At 44.4% G+C, this 26,732-nt stretch overlaps 2 protein-coding genes across 2 annotated transcripts in view; both read left to right on the top strand.

Moving 5' to 3' along the window:
- Window positions 1-1,678: 1,678 nt before the first annotated feature.
- LOC310865690 (long-chain fatty acid transport protein 2-like) lies at window positions 1,679-23,410 on the top strand (the record flags this gene model as incomplete). The annotated part of the gene is made up of 11 exons (XM_083774902.1): window positions 1,679-1,972; window positions 2,269-2,440; window positions 5,394-5,603; window positions 6,433-6,588; window positions 8,342-8,466; window positions 9,892-10,086; window positions 11,672-11,765; window positions 12,187-12,385; window positions 13,133-13,230; window positions 22,225-22,352; window positions 23,234-23,410. The coding sequence occupies 11 exons, from the start codon at window positions 1,679-1,681 to the stop codon at window positions 23,408-23,410; spliced, it is 1,848 nt and encodes a 615-aa protein (XP_083631028.1).
- Window positions 23,411-26,042: 2,632 nt separating this feature from the next.
- LOC310865530 (long-chain fatty acid transport protein 2-like) overlaps window positions 26,043-26,732 on the top strand; it is a 32,987-nt gene continuing 32,297 nt past the window's right edge. Inside the window, exon 1 of the mRNA XM_083774680.1 lies at window positions 26,043-26,321. Coding sequence (XP_083630806.1) covers window positions 26,124-26,321 — 198 coding nt within the window. The 5' untranslated portion in view covers window positions 26,043-26,123. The remainder of the gene's footprint in view (window positions 26,322-26,732) is intronic.

The raw sequence follows: 26,732 nt of genomic DNA, 5'->3' as shown, positions 1-26,732 counted from the left end.
AACATCAAACCCTTTGACTTGAAACGTGTCACCTGTCCCTTCCAGTCAAAATGGTCCATGGGTCGTGAGTAAATCCCCTTTGTTGTTCCTGCATTTAGTTTTTAATATTTTCCCCATAAAATCATTCTTTTATTAAAAAAACATTCTTCAAAATGATTCCATATATAAATGCCAAAAATCTAAGAAATTCCATAAATCTGAAAACAAAATGTTTTAAGAAGTAGTGAAAAAACTCACAATCTACAAGCTTGTGAGCTTGTAGATTGGCTATTTTCACGAGCTTGGGTAACGGGTGCAAACGTCTAATCTCTGGTTTTGGGTCTTGAGCTTAAAGGTTTGGGAATGACTGCTCCAGGATTATGTAATGTCTGATATTTGACGTAGTTTACAGTTAATATCAAGTTTACATTTAGCCAGTGACATGTTCTCATTATTGTGGTTTGTTGTTTTCTCTCAGATTGAGACTTATATCTGTTGTTTTGTGTTTATACATTTAGTGTTTTGCTTTTTGTGACGCTGTTTTATACATTTATTTTTATAGTTTATTTATTCAAAGTTTATTTTAAAATCAAGCTACTGAGCTGTTTAATAAATCGTTTTTTAATGAATTGTTTGGATTTTTATTTTCTGAAAATGAGTATTCAATCATACCTGCCAACCTGCACGCATTTTGCGTACCAACTACGCAAGTCTAGGTCTCGGTATGAAATGCACAATGAGAACTATGCAATGTCGGGGGATGGGCGCGGTATAACAATTAAACCAAAAATATGTTACATTCGGCAAGATTTACCCCTCCTAGTGAGCTGGGCAGATTTACCCCTCCTAGTGAACTGGGCAGATTTACCCCTCCTAGTGAACTGGGCAGTGTGTGTCTGTCTGCCTGCCCCTCTCCTCTTGGCTCCCTTTTCCCCCACAATTTTGTAACCCATTGGTTGCACCCAGTGTCAATTATCTAATGTAATCCTGGACGCTACACAATCCCTCCTCTGCCAACCTGGGGAGAGCAACGGACTGACCTCATGCATGAGGAGTTTCCTCGGTTGGACCCCGCCCCCGCCAGATTAGTGAGGTGAGAAATGGTACAATGTCCACTAAAAAACAAACGGTACAAAGTCCACCATATTATCTTTACTGCACCCCCTCTGTCACAGGGCCCCACACGTGTGTGGTCCTCACAGGTACAGTATAGTAAACAAACACACACACACTTATGTCATACCATGTCGAAAGAATGTGCGTTTGTCCCTGATTTACGCCAAAAACAGCCGATCTACAAGCCCACAATGCTTGGAGGCAGTGAGGCATTGTCAGCTTGTAGATTGCTATTTTATCGAAGCATAATAAATCACCCATTAGATAACACTGTCACACTGTCACAACAAGTTGTGTTGCAACTTTCTCTCTCACCCCCCCCTGTGTGTCTCTCTATCTCTCTCTCCACCTCTTTTCTCTACCTTTCTCTCTCCCAGGTCTTCTCCCCCCCTCTCTCTCCTACTCCTCTCTCTCTCTCTCTCTCTCCCCCCCTCTCTCTCTGCCCTGCCTACATCCCCCATGCTCTTTCGTCCTCAATAGTTATCCACAGATCAGATCTTAAAGAAGCAGCATATAACAGAACAGTTCTAAGCAAACAAACTATAGCTTCTAAATAATACATGCTATAGAACAGAACACCAACATGTATTCATGGATAGTTTTCGCTGCTGTGTTGTTGCTGCTGTTCTCACTCTTCCGCTGCTGTCCCTACTTCCTCCTGGACGTGCAGTACTTTGTCCGTCTGCTGACCATCGGACGACGGCTCGCGGCGTTCAGACGGACCCGCTACACGCTCCTGGAGCGATTCCTGGACGCCGTCACTGCTCATCCTCACAAAGCCTTCATCAGGTTCAACGAGGAGACACTCTCCTACCTGGACACTGACCGTAGGAGCAGCCAGGTGGCCAGAGCACTGCTGCAGAGTGGGACCTTAAAGGTAGGGTGTGTGTGTGTGTTCATTTCATTCACCTATGTATGCGATCTCATTTCTAAATTTGAGCAAGAATCGTGCAGCGCTAGTTGGCTGTTCAATTCATTTTAATTACTTATTAATTATGTTTTTGCTACAAGAGAGAGACTTTAAGAGCACTTTAATGTTGTCTGTTTAAACTAAAGCCACAGTGGTTGGCTCCAGGCTCCACATTTTGAATGTAGGCCTATAGTAATGTTCAGCAACTACAGTACAGACTAAAGACAATAAATATAATATTGTCATGTGATTTTTATTTAAAGTCAGGTCAGACGGCTGCTCTCCTCGTGGGGAATGAGCCCTGGTTCCTGGTTCTCTGGCTAGGTCTGGTGAAGATGGGCTGCTCTGCTGCCTTGCTCAACTGCAACATGAGGTCCAAGTCCCTGCTGCACTGCTTCGAGCGCAGCGGGGCGACTGTCCTGATTGCAGCTGAAGGTACTATTGGCCCTGCCTTATTACCCCTTATCTCTTATCTTATGCCCTTTTTTTTACTATTTTGAAAAGCATTTTAAAAGACTAGTCTAAACAAAGTACTGCACCCCATCTGGGGTGGTTATTTTGTAATCCTGTTATTTACTTGAAGAGGGTTACACACATATTTATCCAGCATTGCAACTATTGGTGATTTTGCAATTATTCTATGGATTGCTTTTTTGATTACCGGTAATCGAATAATCAAGAAGAGTGGAGCTATATTCTCGTAGTAGTAGTAGTAGCTTATTTACTGTGTCTGGATTTTGAAATGATGTCATGTGGCAGCCGAGTCTATGGACTTTTAATTTAGTTTTTGTTTGTTTAGAGCAGTTAAACAAACATTACGTCATGTGAGAGCCACAGTGGGCGCTCCTCACTTCACACAAGTGTGATTTTCTTTTAGGTAATTGTTTAATTAGTCTGACGATTAGTTTGATTAATTAACCACTACAGCCCCTGTTTTTCTCTAAAGCCCAATGCAAGAAAAACATTTGAGCTATTTTTGAGGGGCGCTACCCCCTCCTATGCCCAGCTTTTTGTGTTTGTGCGTACCACATAATAGTGATCATTTGATTGGTTGAGCACGGAATGTGTACCACATTTGTGATGATTCGATTGGCAGAGCACAGAATGTAATGATGTATGATGATAAGAGCGCCTCTCACTTCACGGGAGTGTTTGATTGATTGATAATTTTATTAGACAATTAGATGCAAACAGTACCGAAGAAAGACCTTGCGGTCTTGTTTCCATTCGGGTCCCATGCATTCATTCACAATGACAACATACAATACGTTTCTCAAACACACTAAATCTATATGTACAGGTTGGAATAGAAATACATTAATAAAACATAAAAAAAGGGGGGGGGGGGGGAGAGAGCCAATCACCTTCTCTCCCTTTGACCTGATGACAGTGAAAGGTGAGTTTTCAGACCCTTTTTAAAGGAAACCAGTGATCTGCTTGTTTTGAGGGAAGGGGGCAGGGCATTCCACACTTGAGTGGCAGTGCTGTGAAATGTGAATTTACCCATATTTGTTCTGAAAATGGGTGGCACCAGATCATTATTTACACTCCCTCTAGTATTATGGCTGTGGGAGTTGCTCACCTTTTTGAGGTAATCAGTCAAGTAAATGGGCACTGTGGGTATGGACGGCAGAGCTGCATTTACAATCTTGAATGTTAGTCCCATTTTCAGTTGTTTAACTCTGTCCTCAACACTGAGCCAACCTATGCTATCAAATTGTGTTGCACAGAGGTGGGTCATGGGTCCTAATCCTAGTAAAAGTCTGATTAGTTTGTTTTGGGAGGTCTGGAGCTTATTTTTTTGTGACATTGAGATGTTGGAATACCAGGAGGTGCATGCATAGTCAAATAAGGGCTGAATGAGAGCTCCAGCTAGTGTCCTGAGAGCCGTCTTGTTAACAAATGAGGAGATTCTGCCCAAGAATCTTGTTCTTTGATTTACTTTTTTGATCGCTCTTGTTGCCATGCCTTCACCCGTCAGTTTACTGTCCAGGATACAGCCCAGATATGTAACCTCTTCTTTGTTAGCTATTACTGTGTCATCAATACTGACCTTAAAATCCGTTACCCTATTAAGGGAATGGTTGGACCCAAAAAGGATGGAATCTGTTTTACCTAAATGCAATGAGAGTTTGTTATCTGTAAGCCAAGTTCGGATATTGGTGAGTTCTGAGCTGAGTGCCTCCTCAACCTGTGTTTTGTGTTCTCCCGATATCAGGAGTGCTGAATCGTCTGCAAACAGGAACAATTTACAATTACAGGCAGCACTCATGTCGTTAATATATAATAGAAATAATAGCGGCCCTAGTATGCTTCCTTGGGGTACCCCACAGTTCACTGAGAGGGGGGAGGACAAGGTTCCATTTATGTCCACCATTTGTTCTCTTCCCTCAAGGTAGGATTTCATCCAGTGTACTGATGTACTAGTAAATCCTATCGCCTCCAGTTTGTCAAGTAGGATGGAGTGGTTAACAGTGTCAAACGCTTTTTGGAGGTCCAGCATGACCATGCCACAGTACTTGCCCGAATCTACCTCACGCTTGATGTAGTCGTGCAGGTACAATAGGCAGGTGTCAGTGGAGTGGGATGTTCTGAATCCAGACTGGAACTCGAACAGCAGGTTGCGTTCGTTTAGGTAGCTGTTGATCTGTTCATAAATTAATCTCTCTATGACTTTAGATGTAGAACTTAAATAGGGGGATTACTCGTGCCATCTTTAGTTCCTTTGGGACATAGCATTGGCTGATGGATAAATTTGTTATGTGGGCTATAATTGGAGCTATGGAGACAGCAGCGTCTCTAAGGAATCTGCTGGGGATATTATCATACCCAGTAGCCTTGTTTGGCTGAAGGGCCATGAGTTTTTTCAACACCTCTTCGTTACCTACTGGTTGTATTGAAAAGGAGTCTTGTTGGGCCCCTAATTTTAAATAGTGGGTTTTGATATGTTCAGCACCGTACAGGCCTGAATGCGGCGGGAGTTTATCAACCAACTGGGTGTTACTTTCTTTTTGTATTGTTTATTTTGTATAACTGATTAGATTGATTAACCCATTCTGGGTGGGAACCCCTTTTGGTGTTTGTTATACTTTAGCTATTGAAAAATAGCAGATCTACAAGCTCATAGCGTGGCACCGAGTGCCGCGCTACGAGCTTGTAGATCTGCTAATTTTTTTTTATCGTGAAAATGTGGCACAAATCTTTGAATATATATATATTCTTTCACAGCGAACGTTTTTACTCAAATCCTTGCTTCTGGGGTGCGGGGGGTCCTTGACATGGAAATGGTTGAGCACCACTGACTGATGGAAAAATAGTTTTTTCAGAAAACTGTTTTAAAAGCCATTTTTCTTTTAGGTCTAAATGTGTGTGTTCCTCTGTGTTCCAGAACTGAAGGAAGCCGTGGAAGAGGTTCTACCAGCCCTGTTGGATCACAACGTCACTGTTTACCTCCTAGCCGATCAATGCTCAACATCCGGAATGTTCTCCTTCAGCGATAAAGTCTGCCACGCCTCAGACGAGCCTCTGGATGCTGATCTGAGATCAGATGTTACTCTGCACAGTCCAGCTGTCTACATCTACACATCTGGAACCACAGGTATACAGATCTGATCTGAGATCAGATGTTACGCTGCACAGTCCAGCTGTCTACATATACACATCTGCACATCTGGAACCCGCTTGGGAAGTCCTCAAATTAGAACATACTGTAATATGGCAGTCACATAAGATATCTGTCTGAGTTCTTTACTGAGCAGACACACTGTCTGAATGAGTTCTTACACTTGGGAACAGTACAGTCGCCATTATTTTGTTGAGGCTCGTATAGTTGCTCTACCAGAACTCTGACATCTATCAACCAGTTTAGAAAAATGTGACGTGAAACAAGTTTATGTTCTTTTTAATGGAGGGGCCATTTTTGGATCGCCCACCATTGCTGAATGAAATCGTCTCCTACGGAAACAACTCCCGCCGGTGGTTAGTGGAAGCAAGAGTCATCTGTACCAAGAAAGTGACCAAGAAAATGACCAAAAGTCATCAAAATCGTCAAGGGCACGAATTGACACTTTGAAAAGGTTGTTAACCTACCAAGATGGCGCCACGTATGGCAGCTTCTAGTGCTCCTCTCCAACCTTGTTAAACGACGTCAGTTGAGGTCTTCCTAAAGGAGTCATGGAGACTATGTTCTCCTGTTATCTAAGGTCTTCCTAAGGCAGCCGTGGTGATAAGTTCTCCTGTTATTTAAGGTCTTCCTAAGGCAGCCGTGGTGATAAGTTCTCCTGTTATCTAAGGTCTTCCTAAGGCAGCCGTGGTGATAAGTTCTCCTGTTATCTAAGGTCTTCCTAAGGCAGCCGTGGTGATAAGTTATCTTGTTATTTAAGGTCTTCCTAAGGCAGCCGTGGTGATAAGTTCTCTTGTTATTTAAGGTCTTCCTAAGGCAGCCGTGGTGAGCCATCTGAAGTTGTGGGCGATGTCTTTCCTCCAGAGAGCTGTCGGGGTGGAATCTGACGACGTGATTTATGTCAACCTTCCTCTGTATCACACCGCTGGCTTTATGGGCTGCACTGGAGCTATAGAGAGAGGTATGGAATAATAATTATTATTATTATTGCGTCTGTCTGTCTGTCTGTCTGTCTGTCTGTCTGTCTTTCACGCCTCGTGACATGCTCCAAATATGGCCGTCTCCGTAGGTTGCAGTTTACTATGAAAACCTGCAAAACCTCACAGTCACGCTAAAACCTGTCCATCCGTCCGTCATGCCTCGTGACACGCTCCATATATGACCGTCAGTCACACCTCGTGACACACTCCATATATGGCCGTCTCCATATATGAAGATCACAACACTGACCTCATCAAACCCTGGATAGCCAAACATGGAGAAGCAGCTGACATCCTCCTGCCATCAAACGTCCTCCTGCTGCTTAACAACTACATACACTGTACGTATGTGACGCTTTGCATCCGTAGCCAGTCCCTTGACAAAGCATTGGGCGCTTGAAGTTATATATTTCGAAAACTGCTAATTATTTAAAAGTAATAATCTCAAGCGTGCATTTCCACAGTAAGGTAGATTTTTTTTAACTGTGAATTGAATTTCTCTTTGAAAGTATAAAGGAATAGGGAGGGTCCACATTTTTATCAATTTAAGTTCAATATAAAAATAAAAAAAATCTAAAATGTTCAGGCCTGTGTGTCCACAGTAAGGTGATGTTTTTAAATTGTGAATGGAGTCTCCAGGTGAAAGTCTGAAGAAGTTTTGACATATCAAAATCCTCCATTGACTTCCATTATCATTTTAAAAGCAATATATCTCGGAAACGACTAAACATTTCGGAAAGATTCCGCACGATTCCACAGTAAAGCTGAACATGTCAAAGTTTGAATGGAGTTTGTAAGTGAAAGCGTGTAGGACTAGTTAGGTGCCAACATTATACTGGTGGCGCTGCTAAAGCAGTGACCCCACAATAATCATCTTTATTGTCCCGAAGGATATTCATCTTCACAGGTCTTTTCAACTCCCACAACAAAACAACACATAGTATAGAAAACATTTCACCAATACAAAAACATGAGGTCTCCACTGTGTACAGAACCATCCTATCTTTGTCCTGATTGCATGAGAATGAAAAAGCGATACAGGGGATGATCAGTGTCATGTGATATTAAAAGTGCTCGCCGTGTGATAGCCTTATTGTTCATAATACCAAGTGTGGGTGTGGGAAATCCGATGATCTTGGAAGTAATTAGTGCGCAACATCAACAAGAGTACACATGTTACCAAAGAGAATATGAATGCTGGAATATTCAGGGTGAGCAACAAAATAGCAGCCAGGGGAATGAGACTTGCAGGACACTGCCAAAGACACCAGGAGCTGCCAGCCAGCAAACTGGTGCTGTGGGAACCAACACATCGAGGACGTATAACATAATGTGGATGAACTCAAGAAAGATGCAGGAGCGCAAAGGCAAGTACCAACGATCTGGCCGGATGTATGGAGAACCGGGATGACTGGAAGCGACGATGGAAGGCTCGTCTGAGGACGACCTAGAGAGAATGGGTAGTACTGAAAGGTTTGTTTCTGTTAGGCATGGACAGTATGGTGTAGAAACATGCGGAACAGTACAACAGAACAGGTTTAATAATGCTTTTGTTGAAAACATAAATGGATAGATGTAATGTGTTGATCAAACTACTCTATTGTCCAGAGTTAGTCCAAGATAATGTGAAACTGTCACCCTCTTCTACTGTTTTACCATTAATGAGGAGTGGATTAAGTCCAGTGTGGGTTGTGTCAATGACTAGTTATTTTGTTACTGCATTGTTTTCTACAGGCATCACCATCGTCCTGAAAAGTAAGTTTTCTGCATCGAGCTTCTGGGATGACTGCAGGAAGTTCAATGTGACGGTCATTCAGTACATTGGTGAAACCATGCGATATCTCTGCAACACCACCAAGGTATTCTCAACCTTACATAGTCTATTGTCTCTATATTCTCACCATTAGAGTTTAGAGACCAGGATTACTGCATGTTTTTTGTGAGGGTACCTACCCTAGAACACACAGGGAGAACATACAAACTCCAAACAGAAAGGCCCTTTCACCACCCCACCTCGAGTATGGGCACTGATGATGCGGAGGAGAGAACACGCCCACAGCGCCATTTTACGCTCTCAAGAGTTAAATTAATGTTAAACACCTGCATTACTTAATTTACAAGAAAGCTGCACAATTAGAGAATGTAGAATAATTGTTATTAACATTATTGTAACTTTTGCCTGTTATCTCCCCTAATGGTACCACATCGATACAGAATCTTATCCAACGATGACAAAATATTCTTTAGTTTTGGGTCTACGAGGCTAAATCTCATTGAATGGTGGCTTGTGGCTCAGATGCTGAATGAACAGTGGGCCTTGAAATGAAAAGGTTTGAAAACCACTGATATATTATATCTATGCAAAACCACACCGTTACATAGTCTATTATTGTATTAGGGCATTAAGCAACTAGTCGACTAGTTTACTAGTAAATCCACTAGTCGACCTTGTTGGTACTAGTTGACTAGTTGATAAGAAGGGAAAAAAAGTAATATTTTTTTATTTTTTCCCGATTTTGTAGGCCTCAAGATCAGGTAGATTATAGTTATAACGTTATAACGGTCTTCGTCATACCTGACGAAGACCCACAGTGGTCAAAATGTTAGAATAAATAATAAAGAATCTTCCTGTGTGCGGACATCCCTTCCTTTTTCATTGTATGTATTTTTGATCAGCACCTGTAGAATTCCTGGAGATGTGCGTGCTTCCTGTCGTATCCTAGATTATAGTTATAGTCACCAATGTACACAGTTTTTAAATGTACAAATATTTATTTTTTTACATAATAGGTAGTAAACTAGTCGACTAGTAAAAATTACTAGAAGTGAATGCCCTAGTATTATCGCTATGTTCTCACCATTGCATAGTCTATTTATTGTATTTTATTATCTCTACGTTCTTACCTGCCATGTGGTTGATGTTTACTGCCGTTGCTGCTATGATTTCTTTGTAATAGTATGACGTTGCCAGACTGTTGCCTCTCGCAATGCTCAAATGCTTCCGTCATAGTCTGGAGCAACGGAATCTCTGATCATGATGAGTAGCCTCCTCCCCGCTTCCGTTTCGTCTTCGAATGAACCGCGGTGCAAATGACTTTGTCAGGCGTCTATGTGAACACAATTGGCTCTTGTTCGGGGGAGGGAATCCGGACTGGTCAAAATGGTGTCTATGCTGACCCTCTTGCCTGTGCTTCAAATTAAAGTGACTTATGTGAAGAAGTGAATTAATCTATTTGTTTCTCAGATACATTGTTCATAAACATTTTTTTTCTTCTTTTTCATAGTCACCCAGCGATGGGATCCACTCGGTAAGGCTAGCGATCGGTAACGGCATCAGAGCCGACGTGTGGCGAGAGTTCTTAAAGCGCTTCGGAGACGTCCGGATCAACGAGCTGTACGCCTCGACGGAGGGAAACATCAGCCTGATCAACTACATTGGCAAGGTCGGAGCCGTGGGACGACTGAACTTCTTTCACAAGGTAAACATCTTTATCTCCATGGCAATTATTACCATGACAACATTTTGGTCCACTCAACGTCTTATTTTTTTTCATTCATTATGTTTACATATAAATCCATCCACCATCTTCAACCACTTATCCGTAGTCGGGTCACGGGGCAACAGCTCCACTAGAGAGCTCCAGACTTCCCTCTGCAGAGCAACATTAGTATAACTTAATTCTCTGGGATGCCGGCAGATATTGGAGATATAAACCCTCAAACTCATCCTTGGTCTGCCCCGGGGTCTCACCCCAGTGGGACGTGCATCCTAACCAGATGTCCGAACCACCTAAGCTGGCTCCTTTTCAAGCGAAGAAGCAGTGACTCTACTCCGAGTCCCTCCCATGTGACTGAACTTCTCACCCTACTCTAAGGAAGATGCCAGCCACCCGTCTGGGGAAACTCTGCAACCTTATTCTCATTCTCATGACCTACACTTCATGACCATAGGTGAGAGTAGGAAAATTGCTCGGTTGCTTTGCCTTCTGGCTCAGCTCTCTTTTCGTGCGGTACAGCGACTGCAATACTGCCCCTGCTGATCTCCTTCTCTGTCCTCCCCTCACTCGTGAACAAGACCCCAAGGTACTTAAACTTCGCCCGGGGTAATGTCTCATTCCCTACTTCTGTACGGTCTGTACAATGCATGTACAATGCATCAGTTTCCTGCTGAGAACCATGGCCTCAGATTTGGAGATGCTGATCCTCATCCCAGCCGCCGTACACTACTCTGCGAACTGGTCCAGTGAGAGCTGAAGGTCTTGGACTGATGGTGCCTTCATGACCCTCATCATCTGCAAAAAGCAGCAAAGCAACGCTTATCTCACGAGCCATATACCCTCTCCACGACGACTTCGCCTCGAGATCCTGTCCGTGAAAATCACAGGATAGGTGACAATGCACAGCCGGGGCGGAGGCCAACCACCACCGCAAAAGAATCCAACCTACTTAACTCCTGAGAATGTTTTTTTCATTGTTTTAGTATGACGCACGTCCGGTTTGTGGCCATCTTGGATGCTAATAGCATTAGTGCCAAACTGCCAATGCTAGCGAGCCATGGCGACACCCATCCTTGCTCCAGAAAATGCAAATATGCCAATCGCGATCACCGGAAAATCAGAAATGACCCGAATCCGAACATCGCCAATCTGATCAAAACCACGGGCAGCGCCGTATTATCAGAGAAAAGAGTGTGGAAAGGCCGTGGCTAATACAGAAGCTAATGGAGTTGGTTGCACAGACGCAGTGCCATCGAGGCCCTGGCAACTCTAGCGATTCCAAAAATGGAAAATAGCGAGGCATTCTTATATCGGTATTAAACGCCTTAAGTCCTCCGCACCTCGCATATTTATTTAATAGTACGAGTATACTCGTCTAGAGCATCAGATGTGTTAAACATCATGCAACTGGTGTTCCCTCATGGATATCATTACGTGTACATATAGATATTTCCTTGTCATTATGTTTACATGCAGTGTTCTATCATTATGTTTAAACATCATATAGATAGTGTTTCCTTATGTGTAGATTGCATTCCCTTATGAATATCATTATGTGTACATATAGATGGTGTTTCCTTATGCTGTGATCAAATACGACGCAGAGAAAGAAGAACCTGTGAGAGACTCAACAACAGGATTCTGCATTGAAGCTGATAAAGGTATCTGAACATCTAAAACGCCACTCGGGTGGTGGACTGCCTAGATAGATAGATATCTAGGCAGTCCTAGGAGGTAGGAAGATAAACCTTCCTACCTCCTATGACTGAATGCATAGCCCTAGATATGTCCCAAACCTTCCTACCTCTGCGACTGCCTGGTCAAATCATGACATTGTTAGACCATCTGGGGGATAAATAAATAAATAAATCTGCGTCGTCGTCATCCCACGCAATTCTAGCCTACCTAAAAGGTAGGTAGGTAGAATAAATCTGCAGCAAAAGCACGGTGGAACAAACTCCCACTATACCTTCGACAGGCAGCCTCTGTAGACATTGTGGTGCCTCAGGTCACATATAATAATTATAAGAGCATTACGCTTATTATTGAATAATAAACCACATTTAATGCGATGGTCTTCAGGTGAGGCGGGTCTGATGGTCTCTCAGATCACGCTGAAGGCTCCGTTCTCGGGCTACGTGGGAGACCTGGAGCAGACGGAGAAGAAGAGGCTGAGAGACGTCTTCCAGAGAGGAGACGTGTTCTTCAACACCGGAGACCTCCTGGTGGTGGACCGGGAGAACTTCATCTACTTCCACGACCGCATCGGAGACACCTTCAGGTTCATTCATTTAATTCATCAATAATTACACCTTTGGGTCATATATTTATGCATTCGTTAATTGGTAATTACACATTCAGGTCATTTATTTGGGCAGATTTTCAGATGGGAAGATCTGATGAATACCTATTCGGTATTCTGATATCTGCATGTAGAAAAGTATTTACACAACACTGGTTGCTTCCTGAGGCCCCCACCATAAAATAATGGATAGATATAGTAAAAGATATTTATAATCTCTCAGACTGCAGAAGGCAGTGCTAACTTAACCTAACCCTAGACTAGTCATTGGTTAGACCAGTCATTAGTCCTACAACTACAACCTATCTCAAACCCTCACCCTAAACCTAACCTCCCACGGGGCAGCACACCTAAACCTAACCTTAACCCATGTCTAACCAATAACTAGTCTAAACTAAGTATGCACCCCAGTTTGGGTCTAATTGGGTGGAATATATTATTCCTTTGCGACCAGATTTTGTAGCGGCAAGGATTGAATGATTCTGTCTTATTGCCTTTTTGGTTCTGTTGTTTTTATTTTAATTACTGCTCACAGTTTCAAATACTCCCTTATGTCACCCATCCATCTCTCCCATATGCTTTATTTTATTTTTATTCTTTTTTGTTTGTAATATGATTGTGGGTGTCTCTAAATAAAGAATAAAAATAAAATAAATACTCGTTAAACATTGAAATTAGAACTGAGAATGGAAGGGGAAAGTGAAACGAGTGTCATGTTATGTTCAGGTGGAAAGGAGAGAATGTTTCTACCAACGAGGTGTCGGATGTACTGAGCACCGCTCCGACTGTTAGAGAGGCCAATGTCTACGGAGTTAAAGTAACAGGTAAATGTCTATATATGGAGTTAAAGTAACAGGTACATGTCTATATATGGAGTTAAAGTAACATGTACATGTCTATATATGCAGTTAAAGTAACAGGTACATGTCTATATATGGAGTTAGAGTAACAGGTACATGTCTATATATGGAGTTAAAGTAACATGTACATGTCTATATATGCAGTTAAAGTAACAGGTACATGTCTATATATGGAGTTAAAGTAACAGGTACATGTCTATATATGCAGTTAAAGTAGCAGGTACATGTCTATATATGGAGTTAGAGTAACAGGTACATGTCTATATATGCAGTTAAAGTAACAGGTACATGTCTATATATGGAGTTAGAGTAACAGGTACTGTCTATATATGGAGTTAGAGTAACAGGTACATGTCTATATATGGAGTTAAAGTAGCAGGTACATGTCTATATATGGAGTTAAAGTAACAGGTACATGTCTATATATGGAGTTAAAGTAACAGGTACATGTCTATATATGGAGTTAAAGTAACAGGTACATGTCTATATATGGAGTTAGAATAACAGGTACATGTCTATATGGAGTTAAAGTAACAGGTACATGTCTATATATGGAGTTAAAGTAACAGGTACATGTCTATATATGGAGTTAAAGTAACAGGTACATGTCTATATATGCAGTTAAAGTAACCGGTACATGTCTATATATGGATTTAAAGTAACAGGTACATGTCTATATATGCAGTTAAAGTAACCGGTACATGTCTATATATGGATTTAAAGTAACAGGTACATGTCTATATATGGAGTTAAAGTAACAGGTACATGTCTATATATGCAGTTAAAGTAACCGGTACATGTCTATATATGGATTTAAAGTAACAGGTACATGTCTATATATGGAGTTAGAGTAACAGGTACATGTCTATATATGGAGTTAAAGTAACCGGTACATGTCTATATATGGAGTTAGAGTAACAGGTACATGTCTATATATGGAGTTAAAGTAACAGGTTCAGTTCAGTTCAGTTTTATTTTCGGAAGGAGGACATACAGTTCATACATAGCACACATAGTTTCCTCCATCTTTTATTTTATTTTTTATTGTCCTGTCCGATCCGAAAAAGGGCTAGGGAGATCCATAGGCTTGTCGGGCCCCACCCCTGGAGTCCATTTGTGCACGTGTAGCAGATCGATGGGACATCAGTGCACACAGTGCATACATTCATGTTGTCCTTCGATATATACATTCATCTACACTATATATGGAGTTAAAGTAGCAGGTACATGTCTATATATGGAATTAAAGTAACAGGTACATTAATGCACGTACTAGCATCATGTCTAGCGTCATGTCCAGGGAGTGTACTATATTCTATATTAGAATATAAAAAATAAAGAATAAAAGATCTGTGCGAGGTTTTGCGACACTCTGGGCCATGTAACGTTAAATGGCGGCTGGTCTCGCAAGATCACAGAGCCGTTATTCATAGGCATAAGGCAGAAGTCTCCCATAGTCTCCCCTCAAGCTTTACTTAAAGGGAAAGACCACTATTGTAGAGGTTTGGGTTGTGTAGTTATACCTTGCCATTATGTAACACCAAATGTGGACAAGGACTAGTGATTATAAATTGGTAATTCTAAATATCCTCCTCATTGACTTACATTGTACATTGTACACAAGCGCGAAGAGGTGGGTTCTCAGATTACGGCAGAAGATTGGGAGTTCTGATTGGAATGGGATCAAGTGCATTCCATAGTTTTGGATCAGGAAGGGAGAAGAGTTTGGGACGTGTGGAGCGTTTTTAGTGAAGGTACTTCCAGCTTCCCTGTGTTGGCTGATCTGAGCGCGTGGGAGGGTTTGTAGGGTTCGATCAGACTTGCAAGATACAGGGGTGCCATACCTTTGGTTGCTTTGAATGCCAGCATCAGAGTTTTGTACAACGACAGCGACCGAGAGGAAATGGAGGGAGTGGAGAAGGGGGGGAGACATGTGAGAATTTTGGCTGGTTGAAGACCAAGCGAGCTGCGGCATTTTGGATCAATTGGAGAGGCTTAGTATGCCAGTGTACGCTGAAACAGCTCTCAAAGTCACTCTTTTAGTACGTAACACAAACAAATTCAGACAATATAGAGCAGGAGTGCCCACACTTTATTGACTTGAGAGCTACTTTCAAAATGACAAGATCTGCTGACCAAAATAATTATAATCCCTTTGCTGGAAATAGTTTAAAGTTACATAAGACCCACGTTTTTGTGTGCAACACTCTATTATTGTACGTTTGAGCTGACAAGCCCTTATATATTTTAGGGCCATGACATGTGGTCTATCAACACAGCCTTTGTGATTGGCCACCCCTGATATAGAGCATCACCAAAACGATAGTTACGTATGTAACTACGGTTCTATGAGTCCTGAATGACCGCCAGAGGCGGTGCTTTAAGCACTGAATACGTCCCTTCGCGCATGCGCAGTCGAGTATTTTATACCAACAATGTCGGTTGACCCCGTGATGACCCGGAGTCGTCTATAACTTCCGGCAGTCATCCGGGGCTCAGTCCCTACAGAATCTTCTCGCGAGAACACGAGGATTCTGAGTGACAAGAGTGCCTCTGGCGGTCATTCAGGACTCATAGAACCGTAGTTACATACGTAACTATCGTTCTATTTCGTCCCTGCTGACCGCCAGAGGCGGTGCTTTAAGCACTGAATGACTTATACCAGCCAAGTCACGAGGAATCCTGATTACAGACCTCAAAGGGTAGAACCGGAGGATTCGGGGAAGAGGGCCACGTCCACTGGGTGGGGAGTGGCAACATTCACCCTGTAGTACCTTGAGAAAGTGCCTGCCGAAGCCCATGAGGCGGCGGCACAAATGTCCTCCAAGGGCACCCCTCTCATGGCAGCCCATGATGTGGAAATGCTCCTTGTAGAGTGGCACCGTACCCCTGATGGTACGGGGAGGTTACTTGCCTCATAGGCGTGGCTGATTGTGTCTACAATCCAGTGGGACAGGCGCTGCTTGGAGGGAGCGCCGCCTTTGTTCACACCACTATGGCAAAAGAACAGCTGCTCTGCTCGCCTGATGCGTGCAGTAGCTTCAATGTAGGCTCTCAGGGCCCGGACTGGGCACAACAGCTCCAGTTTGTCTGTCAGCTCCCCAGGTGGGGGGTTGAATCGAGCCAGCCTGATAGGCCGGTTGAGGTGAGCCTGCGACAGCACCTTCGGGAGGAATGCTATGTTTGGCCACAGCGTGACCCCCGAGCCGTCTGCGTTCCACCTCAGACATGATTCGCTGACTGACAGAGCGTGCAGTTCACTGACGTGCTTTGCCGATGTAATGGCCAGGAGAAGGGCTGTCTTGCATGACACCCACTTCAGCTCTGCCTGTGCCAAGGGTTCGAAGGTAGGCCCGCACAGGGCGTCCAGTACCCGGTTAAGGTCCCATGAGTATGAGAATGTGTGCTATAGAGCGGAGCGCACCACTTGCCGCTCCAGCACATTGCCGTGTTCGGCCCAGTAGACTGGCATAAACTTCATAACCCTGTTGGGTCCCATCAGATTCAAGACATGTCGACACCCGTCTGTCTTGCGTCACGAGGAAGTATGTAGATCGGACTTCCCTTAGTGTGACTGAGGATATACAGCCTCTGTTGCGCCCTTGGGCAGGAGGACACATCACTCCTGGTCTGATAGTAGGGCTCTCGTCATGTTGCTGATAATGGCCATTTTGACCCGCCGGATATGGGGGGCTGGCGTCAGAAGGCACTGCACAGCCCGGAAAGTCACAGTCAGGTCCCTGCGTGGGACGCCAGGGAACACGCTGGCCTCTAGTGTGGGCCGGCGGTGATACGCGAGCTCCGAGGGCAGTCAAGATGATTTCATCAATGTTGGAGCTCGGCCCTTTGGGAGGCGGGATGTGTCGTAGACCTGCAAGCTGCAGCCTGGTCTTCCCCCCTGGATGGTTCGCTCCGGCGATTCTCGCCCGGCTGAACCACCTAGTGCTCCTGGCTCCTCAGGGAGACTACGGAGAGTTGGCCTAGGCTCATCAGTCAAGCTTGACTGTGAAAACCCGACTTGGCGACGGGCTAGAGATACGATGGACATCAGCCGCCCACGCTCTGAGGACATGACGCCAATGCCTCCAGTGACACACCAAAGGTGACTGAGCCAGTATTAACGTTGCCACTATTAAGTGTGAACGGGAGGCCCCAGTGAGCAGGTTGTCTGTGCTCCTGCACTGGGGTCGAGGTCACCTAGCGTTCTGCCGCCGGGCCTCGTTGGGGAACACAATGAGGGATGCAATGACAGGCTTGGTGGCTGGCATGTAACCCAGGCCAGCCCTTATCGCCTTGTGCGTTCAAATCTATTAAAGTGTCATGTCGCAACGGGTTGTCTCAGGACACTTTTCCCAATCAGGGCAGGGCTGCCAGGGTTTCACCATCGGTATAGAGATGGGAGAGGGCCCTGATCGTTCGCCCGGCAGGCCTGTAGCTGTCTCAGGTACAGGCGTGGGGGACGGCGAAGACAGCAAGAAGAAGGCGCTTGGAGGAGCCGACTGCCTGCTTTAGTATGCGTTCCACGGCTATGCGCATGAGCTGAGAAGTGGGAGGCCGGCTCTGATGCCTGGGAGGCACCGCCTTCTGCATCTTCCTCATAGTCATGGAAGTGCGTAGCTTAAGCTGTCGGGGAGAGCACATCAACCTCGAGTCAGTTGTGGCATCGGAGAGGTAGGCGCTTCGGCACCCTCCGAGGTGCCTAGGTGTTATCTGAAGTGAGCATGGCCCTCATGCGGGCCAACTCTGCAGATAGCTGAGCCCTCTCGGATCTGCTGTAGTCAGCGGTCAGACCTTTTCCTCCTGGCACACGGGGCAGGACCAAGGTCGGCTCACGGCTGAAGGAGAGCTTCACACGAGGTACAAAAGTGGGAGCTCTCCATTGTGGTGGCACCGGTTACTCTGGACCGGCCGGTGCACACAAGTCCCAACTAGCCCAGGGCGGGCGCTACTGGTTGCTAGGTGTTGGCCATATGCTTGAGGGAGCGCATACGCTGTCTGTACCAGCAGAGGCTTTCGAGGTACGAAAGTGGGTGCTCTCCGTTGTGGTGGCACCGGTTCCTTTGGACCGGCCGGTGCACACCAGTCCCAACTAGCCCAGGGCGCGGACGCTACTGGTTTGCTAGGTGTTGGCCATATGCTGCAGGGAGGGGGCGCGTACGCTGCCTGTGCCAGCAGAGGCTTTAACTTAGATCGGCATATAATGACTTAATCGAAAAACTGAATGCTGCTATACCTGCCGCAGCATGTGAATATGCATTTACGTTTATGCAAATGCTCATTGCAGCACTTTGAGATTCAACCAGATGTAAAGTGCATCATAGAAACAGCACACAAACGTTGCTGTTAGATAGACTGTGCGACCTGCATGGTCGCGGTGGGGGAGGGGAGCTTTACGCTACCTGTACCCCCGGCGGAGGCTTACTTATAATTTATGATAATAAAGTGGCCTTCAGTCAAGGTTTGGACGCTGCTATGTAGCAGCTGTAGTGTTTCCTATGTGACCGTTTATCACGGCACTATGACGCTTATCCAAACTCCAGTGCATTATTATTTATGTTTGCTAGTCCAGAGCGAAACAAAAGACACTTCCAATACACTAGTCACGTGTGCACTACTACGCATTCATGCTGGGAGGAGGGAGCGCTACCGCTGCCTACCCCAGCCAGGTTCGGTTAAATAAACCGACACAAGCTAGTTTTGGAGAAAAGGCTACAACCGATAGCTCCACCGATAGGGGCCACCTGCTGAAGGAAGGGAGCGCGTACGCTGCCTGTATCAGCTGCAGCTAATGAACATAACAAGCTATACACCAATAGCTGTTAATAAATGCTTGAGCTAACAAACGATTAGTAGTAAGTAACATCAAGCTGGCCGTATGCTGGAGGAGCGGAGCGCATACGCTGCCTGCCCTGTACCAGCTGGGCCAACAAACAGTAAGGCAAGCTATATACAGATAGCTTTTTATCTTCAATAGTATAATAAGCGCTTGGGCTACAACTACAGGTAGCAGCGCCAGTTAGAGAGCTATGCTGGAGACCAGCTAGGCTACTAAAAAACAAGACAAGCTATAGCCTGTTCATAAACAGCTTTAACTTTAAGCTACTGGTAGCAGCTGTGAGCTACGCTGTCAGCAGCGCCAGATACTCTGTGCTGGGGACCAGCTGGGCTAATAGGACCTACAGGTACCCAGGGGCACTAATCCGACCTGTGGGAACAAACCAGGTTGCACCCACTGTATATGCAAAAAACTGTTAATGGAGCTTTGAGCTCCAGACATACTGGTAGCAGCTTCAGCTAGGCCCACTACTGGGGGCCAGCTGGGTTAACAACCAGACAGGCTATGTACACCAGTAGCTGTTAGTACTATTTTGCTACAAACTATACTGGTAGCAACATCAATACGCTGGGAGGACGCAGGAAGCTGCTCCTGTACCGGGCTGATAATAACAACAATACAGCTATTCGCAAAAGCAGTTAAGCTTGAATGCTGCCAATATCGGTATATGGCTTTGGCCAGCAAGGCTCTTGCCATCACCAGCAGGGGCTAAACAAAGCTTAAAAAGTAGCGTGTTTAACAAACGAAGGTAATATGACAGTGTTCTTATCCTTCGGCAAGTCTTATAGTCGCTTATAATAAGCGCTAGCGTTCACAGTCGAACAGACCTCGTATGCAGAGCAGGGAGGCGGCGCGAACGCAGCCTTTACCCACACACAGGAGGTTATGCCATGATAAGTATATGATATCATATGAACGTCTGTTTAGCGGGGATAGCGCCGCTTTAAACGATAACGTACCTTCTGTCCGGGGAGGGTTTTGTTAGCCTTCATTACCGGCGAGAGAGATTGGACGCTCCTGCGTCCACGTGACATGGGTTGTCACCGAGTGCCTCCCTCAGATGTTGGGGGCCAAGGCACCCAGGGCAGAGGTCATGCCCATCCTCTGGCCGCAGAGGAGCCTGGCAGGAGGTGTACAGGTGGTGGCGGGGTTCGTCCATTGGAAACCCGCAGATGTAGCCCAGAGCGCGGACGCTAGTGGTCGCTAGGGGTGGAGCCGTAAACTGGTAGGAAGGGAGCGCGGACGCTGCCTGTGCCAGTAGAGGCTACTGTAGCTGCTAAAGGCCGCTTAGCTGGAGGGAGGGGGCGCGCACGCCGCCTATGCCAGGTAAGGGGTGCTCTAGCAGAGACCAGTATATATGATATATATATAATGATATAGTTATATATATATAATTTCAGAAAAACCAACCTATAAAGTGGCAATGGCTCTGTGCCGAAATTAAAGTACACTATTTGAGAACAAGTGACTAAATCAGTCAAGCCAATTCATATAACCGGGGTTACTGACGTAACCTCGTGGTGGTGCTATATAGCTGGCCAGTGCCAGCAAAGACTCATTTAGAGAGGCAGAGTAATATAGCAGTAAATAAGTACACTTATAAGTAGTATAAGTATAAGTATAAGTAGTATAAGTATAAGTAGTAAGCAAATAATAATAGCGTCGACTCACGTGCTGGGAGCGGGTAGCGCTAACGCTTGCCGTCACCAGCACTGCGGCGCAGCCTTCGTGGGAAAACAAGACAGCGTAAGCTGTCAAAGAGAACGAGCTATCCGTTCAACTTTGACGGGTGCTAAACGGGACGCTCAGGTCGCCGTTTGTAGCACGCGGCGGTGCTATATAGCTGGCCAGTGCCAGCAAAGACTCGCTCAGAGAGGCAGAGTAATATAGCAGTAGATAAGTACACTTATAAGTATAAGTATAAGTAGTATAGGTAAGTAGTAAACAAATAATACTAGCGTCGACTCACGTGCTGGGAGCGGGTAGTGCTAACGCTTGCCGTCACCAGCACTGCGGCGCAGCCTTCGTGGGAAAAACAAGACAGCGTAAGCTGTCAAAGAGAACGAGCTATCCGTTCAACTTTGACGGGTGCTAAAACGGGACGCTCAGGTCGCCGTTTGTAGCACGCAACCGTGTGTGTTGCAGGGAAGCAGCGCGCACGCAGCCTATGCGAACAGGGGTTGTCTGCTTACCTTGTTCCCACGGGGAAAGAAGACGATGTGAAGCCCAGCTCCACTCGAAAACGATACAATAATAGTAGTATTAAGTCGCAGTCCCTGGAGGGCGAACGCACGCGTCACAGCTCCGACCAACAATGGTCGCGGGACTACCGGCGACTTAGTAGTAGCAAAGCAATAGTTCTGTTATCGTGCAGTTTAATTCTGCTGTAGAACTCTGTGCTATGTACAACTTGCGCAAGCGAGAAGAAATTAGGGACTGAGCCCCGGATGACTGCCGGAAGTTATAGACGACTCCGGGTCATCACGGGGTCAACCGACATTGTTGGTATAAAATACTCGACTGCGCATGCGCGAAGGGACGTATTCAGTGCTTAAAGCACCGCCTCTGGCGGTCAGCAGGGACGAAATAGAACTCATACTGTTTTATTTATTTAAATAAAAATGTTAAGTTCCTGTTAATTTTACCATTTAAAGATCTGGATTCTGGTCCACGGCTCCAGTCAGTCCGTGTTTTCTTCCTAATAAAAATGGCAAAATCAACATTATTCTTTTTTTTAAATATAAAAACAAATCACACCTGTGTGAAGTGAGGTGAGCTCTTATCATCATACATCATCTCATTCCGGCCAATCCGAATTTGCGTCCTCACCTTCGTTTTCAATGTTTGTGTTACGCAATCTTTGTGTTTACACGAATACTCAAAATTGCCCATTCATTGTCAATGGCATTTAATGTTTGTGTTAGGACATTTGTGCACATACACCAAAAGCTGAACATAGGAGGGGCTAGTGCCCCTCAAAAATAAAACTGTGCTGTTACTGTCCCATAGGCCAGGAGGTCACTCTTAACACTGTTACTGTCCCATAGGCCAGGAGGTCACTCTTAACACTGTTACTGTCCCATAGGCCAGGAGGTCACTCTAACACTGTTACTGTCCCATAGGCCAGGAGGGCAGGGTTGGCATGGCAACGGTCACTCTGGCAGGAGACAAACTGGATGGTGTTGGATTGTTCACACATGTGGAGAACTTCCTTCCTGTTTACGCAAGACCTCGTTTCATCAGAGTTAAGGTAAAGTACTGTGTGTGTGAGAGTGAGTGTGAGTGTGAGTGTGAGTGTGAGTGTGTGTGAGAAAACACACGCACGCACGTGCATGTATTTTCATTAGAGTTAAGGTAAAGCGTTTAGCAACTATCCGGTATTTTCTCAGCTATTATTCTATTGATTACCATAACAGTGTCGATCTATACTGTTAACACTTGATTGATTGATTGATTTATTAACAGTTTCCAGAATTACAGTACATTTCAAGTACAACTCAATACAAAAACTGTTAACCGTGAGTGGACGACACCATATAAAGCATTACACTTGTTTACAATAGGGCCCACCATTTTCAATTCATCAAAACATTTAGAGACGTATGAATATACACAACTATATAGTAAAAAATAAATCATCATAGGAGGTAAAAAGGGAAAAGAAACATATACAGTGAGGGGAAACAGGAGTGGGTGGGGGATTCAGATTTTACGGGGGCCAGTTTCGAATTGCAGCCGTCTGTAGGTGCCCTTTGAGAGCAAGGGATGTGATGAAGTATTTAGACAGGTACATGGGTATCTTGGTGGTGTAGCGAATCTTGTGGACCAGACCCATTGCAAGGTGCAATCACGCGGGTGAAATCAGCCCTCAGCTGCTTCTTACAGAAATACAAGACTTGCATCCAGCAAGCCCACCCCAGTAGTCACTTTGAGTGGCACCACAAAAAGCCACAGGTGAACGTGTAGTGTTCTGTATGTTGTACATTACTAACACAAAAAATATAGGAACATTAAAACAGATGTTCTTGTAGGATACGAAGTGACAGTGTTTTTCTTTCTGTAGGATAGGAGGTGACATTGTGTTTGTAGTATAGGATGTAACAACAACAACAACGTATTTTGTGTCTGTAGGATACTCTGGACGTGACGGGAACGTTCAAACAGGTGAAAGTGAAACTGATGAAGGAGGGATTCGACCCGGACAACATCGCCGAGCCACTCTACTTCCTGTCTGAGAGAGACAGAAGTTACCTTCCATTCACGAAGGATCAATACTGTGACGTTTTATCAGGGAACATCAAACTATAGAAATCACATCGATATGGAGAAGATGTTCAGCTCTGAATCACACACATTGCTGAGATATATTAATGCAACTTTTATCGCAATTTGTGGAATAGTTGGTGCTTTCACGTGTGTGTGTGTGTGTGTGTGTGTGTGTGTGTGTGTGTGTGTGTGTGTGTGTGTGTGTGCACGCGTGTGCGTGTGCGCGTGTTAAGGCTGTCCCCGAACATTTGGGGTTTCAACCTTCGCTCGTTAGGATTGGCACTCGAATCTTAATTAATGGGCTTGAACCATTTTTTTTATTTTTTATTTTCTGTTTTCTTTTTTTAACTCGGAAATATTTCTCGGCCAGTGCGCATACGCCGTCAAAATGTTTTCTGCACGTAGATCAAAGGCATGCAAGGCACATTTGCGCACCAACAGCTGAGACGGTTATGTAGAGAAATCTGACAGGCATTCGAAAGGAACTCAAATGTGATGTTAATGTCCTGTAAGTAGACTTAGAAATAAAACTAGTGTCTACATGTTGCTCTTATTTTGAAGAGGAAGTTATGCACAGGACGTCCGTTTCAGTTGTAAACAAGCTACTATGACACTTTCCCAAGTTATTTGTTTGTGCCAAACAAATAATTAGAAAGAAAAAGGGCAGGGTACAACACTTTTTGTTGTTGTTTATTGTTGTGAAAGGGTGGGCGGGACTCTGACGCTCCATAGAAATACAAGACATTTTGTAGAATCTGATCTCAGGTCTTAATGGGTATGGCACGTCTATTTAGTCACTTGACTCAGGAGGAATGTAGGCATGCTGCTACAATAATAATAATAAATATAGCTGCAAGCAGCAATAAGGCAGGACCAAGAAAGAAGACAATACGCAATAAGAACAATATGCACAAATAAGACTCATAGGTTGAATTGTCAGTACCCAGATTTGAACACCCAACCTTGTGGTCCAACGTCAAGAGCTCTACTGACTGAGCTACACAGAGACAATCAGTTACTCTGTTTACATTGTAAACTCTACTGAATGCTGAGTGAATTATGAGTGAAGTTGTGCAATAATATTGTTTTACATTCATAAACATGTACACTGGAAACACATTCCACAATTTCACTGAATTAAAACTTAAAACATTTCTCTGGTCATGTCACAGTATTCTCTGACTTCTGTGTGCATACCACAGTTTTTAAGGTGCTTGATTCAACATTGTTTTAAAGTGATTCAATAAAAAGTAACTTGTGACTTGTGCAGGTAACAGTTTGATATAACAGACAGACATAGGGACACACCGTGTGAAATGAGTGGCGCTCTTGTTAGCTCTTGTTTGCTCGTTTATATGACGTAAGTTTTCCCTTCAATGGCATTTAATGTGTTGATGTTTAATTTACGTCATTTAGCGGAATTATCAGCTCTTATCATCATACATCGTCATGGATCATCTCATACTGGCCAATGGCCAATCAGAATGCCTGTTGCCTTGCCATTGGTAGCTGATTTGCTCGTTTACATATGACGTAAATTTCCCCTTCAATGTCAATGGTGTTTAATGTTTTGATGTTTAATTTACGTCATATTGAGCGGAAACCTGACGTCTGTTCTCCAGTCATCGTCAATGGAAAACAGGCATAGGGATAGACGGGCATAGGGACAGACAGGCATAGGGACAGATGGGCATAGGGACAGACAGGCATAGGGACAGACAGGCATAGGGACAGACAGGCATAGGGACAGACGGGCATAGGGACAGACAGGCATAGGGACAGACAGGCATAGGGACAGACGGGCATAGGGACAGACAGGCATAGGGACAAACAGGCATAGGCATAGGGACAGACATGCATAGGCATAGGGACATACAGGCATAGGGACACACATCGCTGTTCATTGGAGTGGTTGCACCACTCAAAAATAGGTTATTGGTTTACTTACTTTTACTAGATGACTATTTCTATGTTTACATATTCTACAGTTAGTCTGATTATATAGAAGTGTATATTTGTACGTCTCTAAATGTTCTGATGAATAGAAAATGGTGGACCCTGTTGTAAACAAGTGTAATGCTTTATGCCTGGTGTCGTCCACAGTTAACAGTTATTTCGTATTGAGTTGTACTTGAAATGTACAATACTGTAATTTTGCACTGTTAATAAATACATCAATCAATCAATCAATCCTTAAATTCCATATTGGTCTGTAACTCTGAGAGTATACAAATGGACCGTAACGGGTCCATTTTGTTCCATTTGTCCGAGTGAAATTAACATTGATTTTACAATATAAATTGGGGTCTCAGAGATAGTATAATGCCATTAAATGGGGGTCCATAGAATATTGCATGTCAAACTGAGGGTCCTCAGTCCATTACAATGGTTGAGAATCACTGCTAGAAGTGTGTGTGTGTGTGTGTGTGTGTGTGTGTGTGTGTGTGTGTGTGTGTGTGTGTGTGTATGTGTGTGCGCGCGCGCGTGTGTGTGCGCGTGACGGTGTGTGTTGCGCTGCGAGAGAGAGAGAATGGGAGGGAGGGAGGGAGAGAGAGAGAGAGAGAGAGAGAGAGAGAGAGAGAGAGAGAGAGAGAGAGAGAGGGAGGGGAGGAGTAAGACAACCCCCGCCCACTCAGTTGAACTTTGTCACACATACACAGATTTTTTGAAGCTGCCGAAACAACTCGATTCTTTGAGGTGGCGGAAAAACACCAAAAGAAGTAGTTTGTTGAATTCCTCCAAACAACATATCTTCATGATGTCCTCCGTGGTGTGGTTGATCATATCTCTGCTGCTCGGACTGACCATCCTCCTTAGAACATCTGGTCTGCTTTCTCGGTACTGGCTGATGGACCTCCGCTACACGCTGAGAACGTTACAGCTGGGTCTGAGGCTCACCTCCTACAAGAAGTTCAAACCCTTCTACAGTCTGCTCGACCGATTCCTGGACCAGGTCAGTGGAAACCACATGGTGGTAGCTTTACGACCTTATCTTAGTTTACTTAAGAAAATCATGCGAGTAGGCTACTTTAATTATTCCCCCACCTGCTCCAGCAGACTGTACAAGCCTGATCTTCCATTGATACTTTTACTTTTTGTTTTTGTTTTTATTGTTGTTGTTTTTTTAAGTAAAAGTACAATATTTGCCTCTGAGATGTAGTGGAGTAGAAGTAAAAATACTAAAAATTGGAAATACTCAAAAAAATCACACCCCTGTGAAGCGAGGGGCGCTCTTATACATTATCTTGTACATTTTTATCATACATCTCATTCTGGCCAACCAAAAGTTGGACATAGGAGGGCCCTCAATTTTCTTTTTACTTAAGTGCAGTACTTAATGCACTTAGTTACTTCACACCAGTGG

Source organism: Protomyctophum parallelum (genome assembly GCF_964188405.1).
Source record: "Protomyctophum parallelum genome assembly, chromosome: 10".
NCBI classification, from domain to species: Eukaryota; Metazoa; Chordata; class Actinopteri; order Myctophiformes; family Myctophidae; genus Protomyctophum; species Protomyctophum parallelum.
This window is presented reverse-complemented; position numbering and strand designations above follow the sequence as displayed.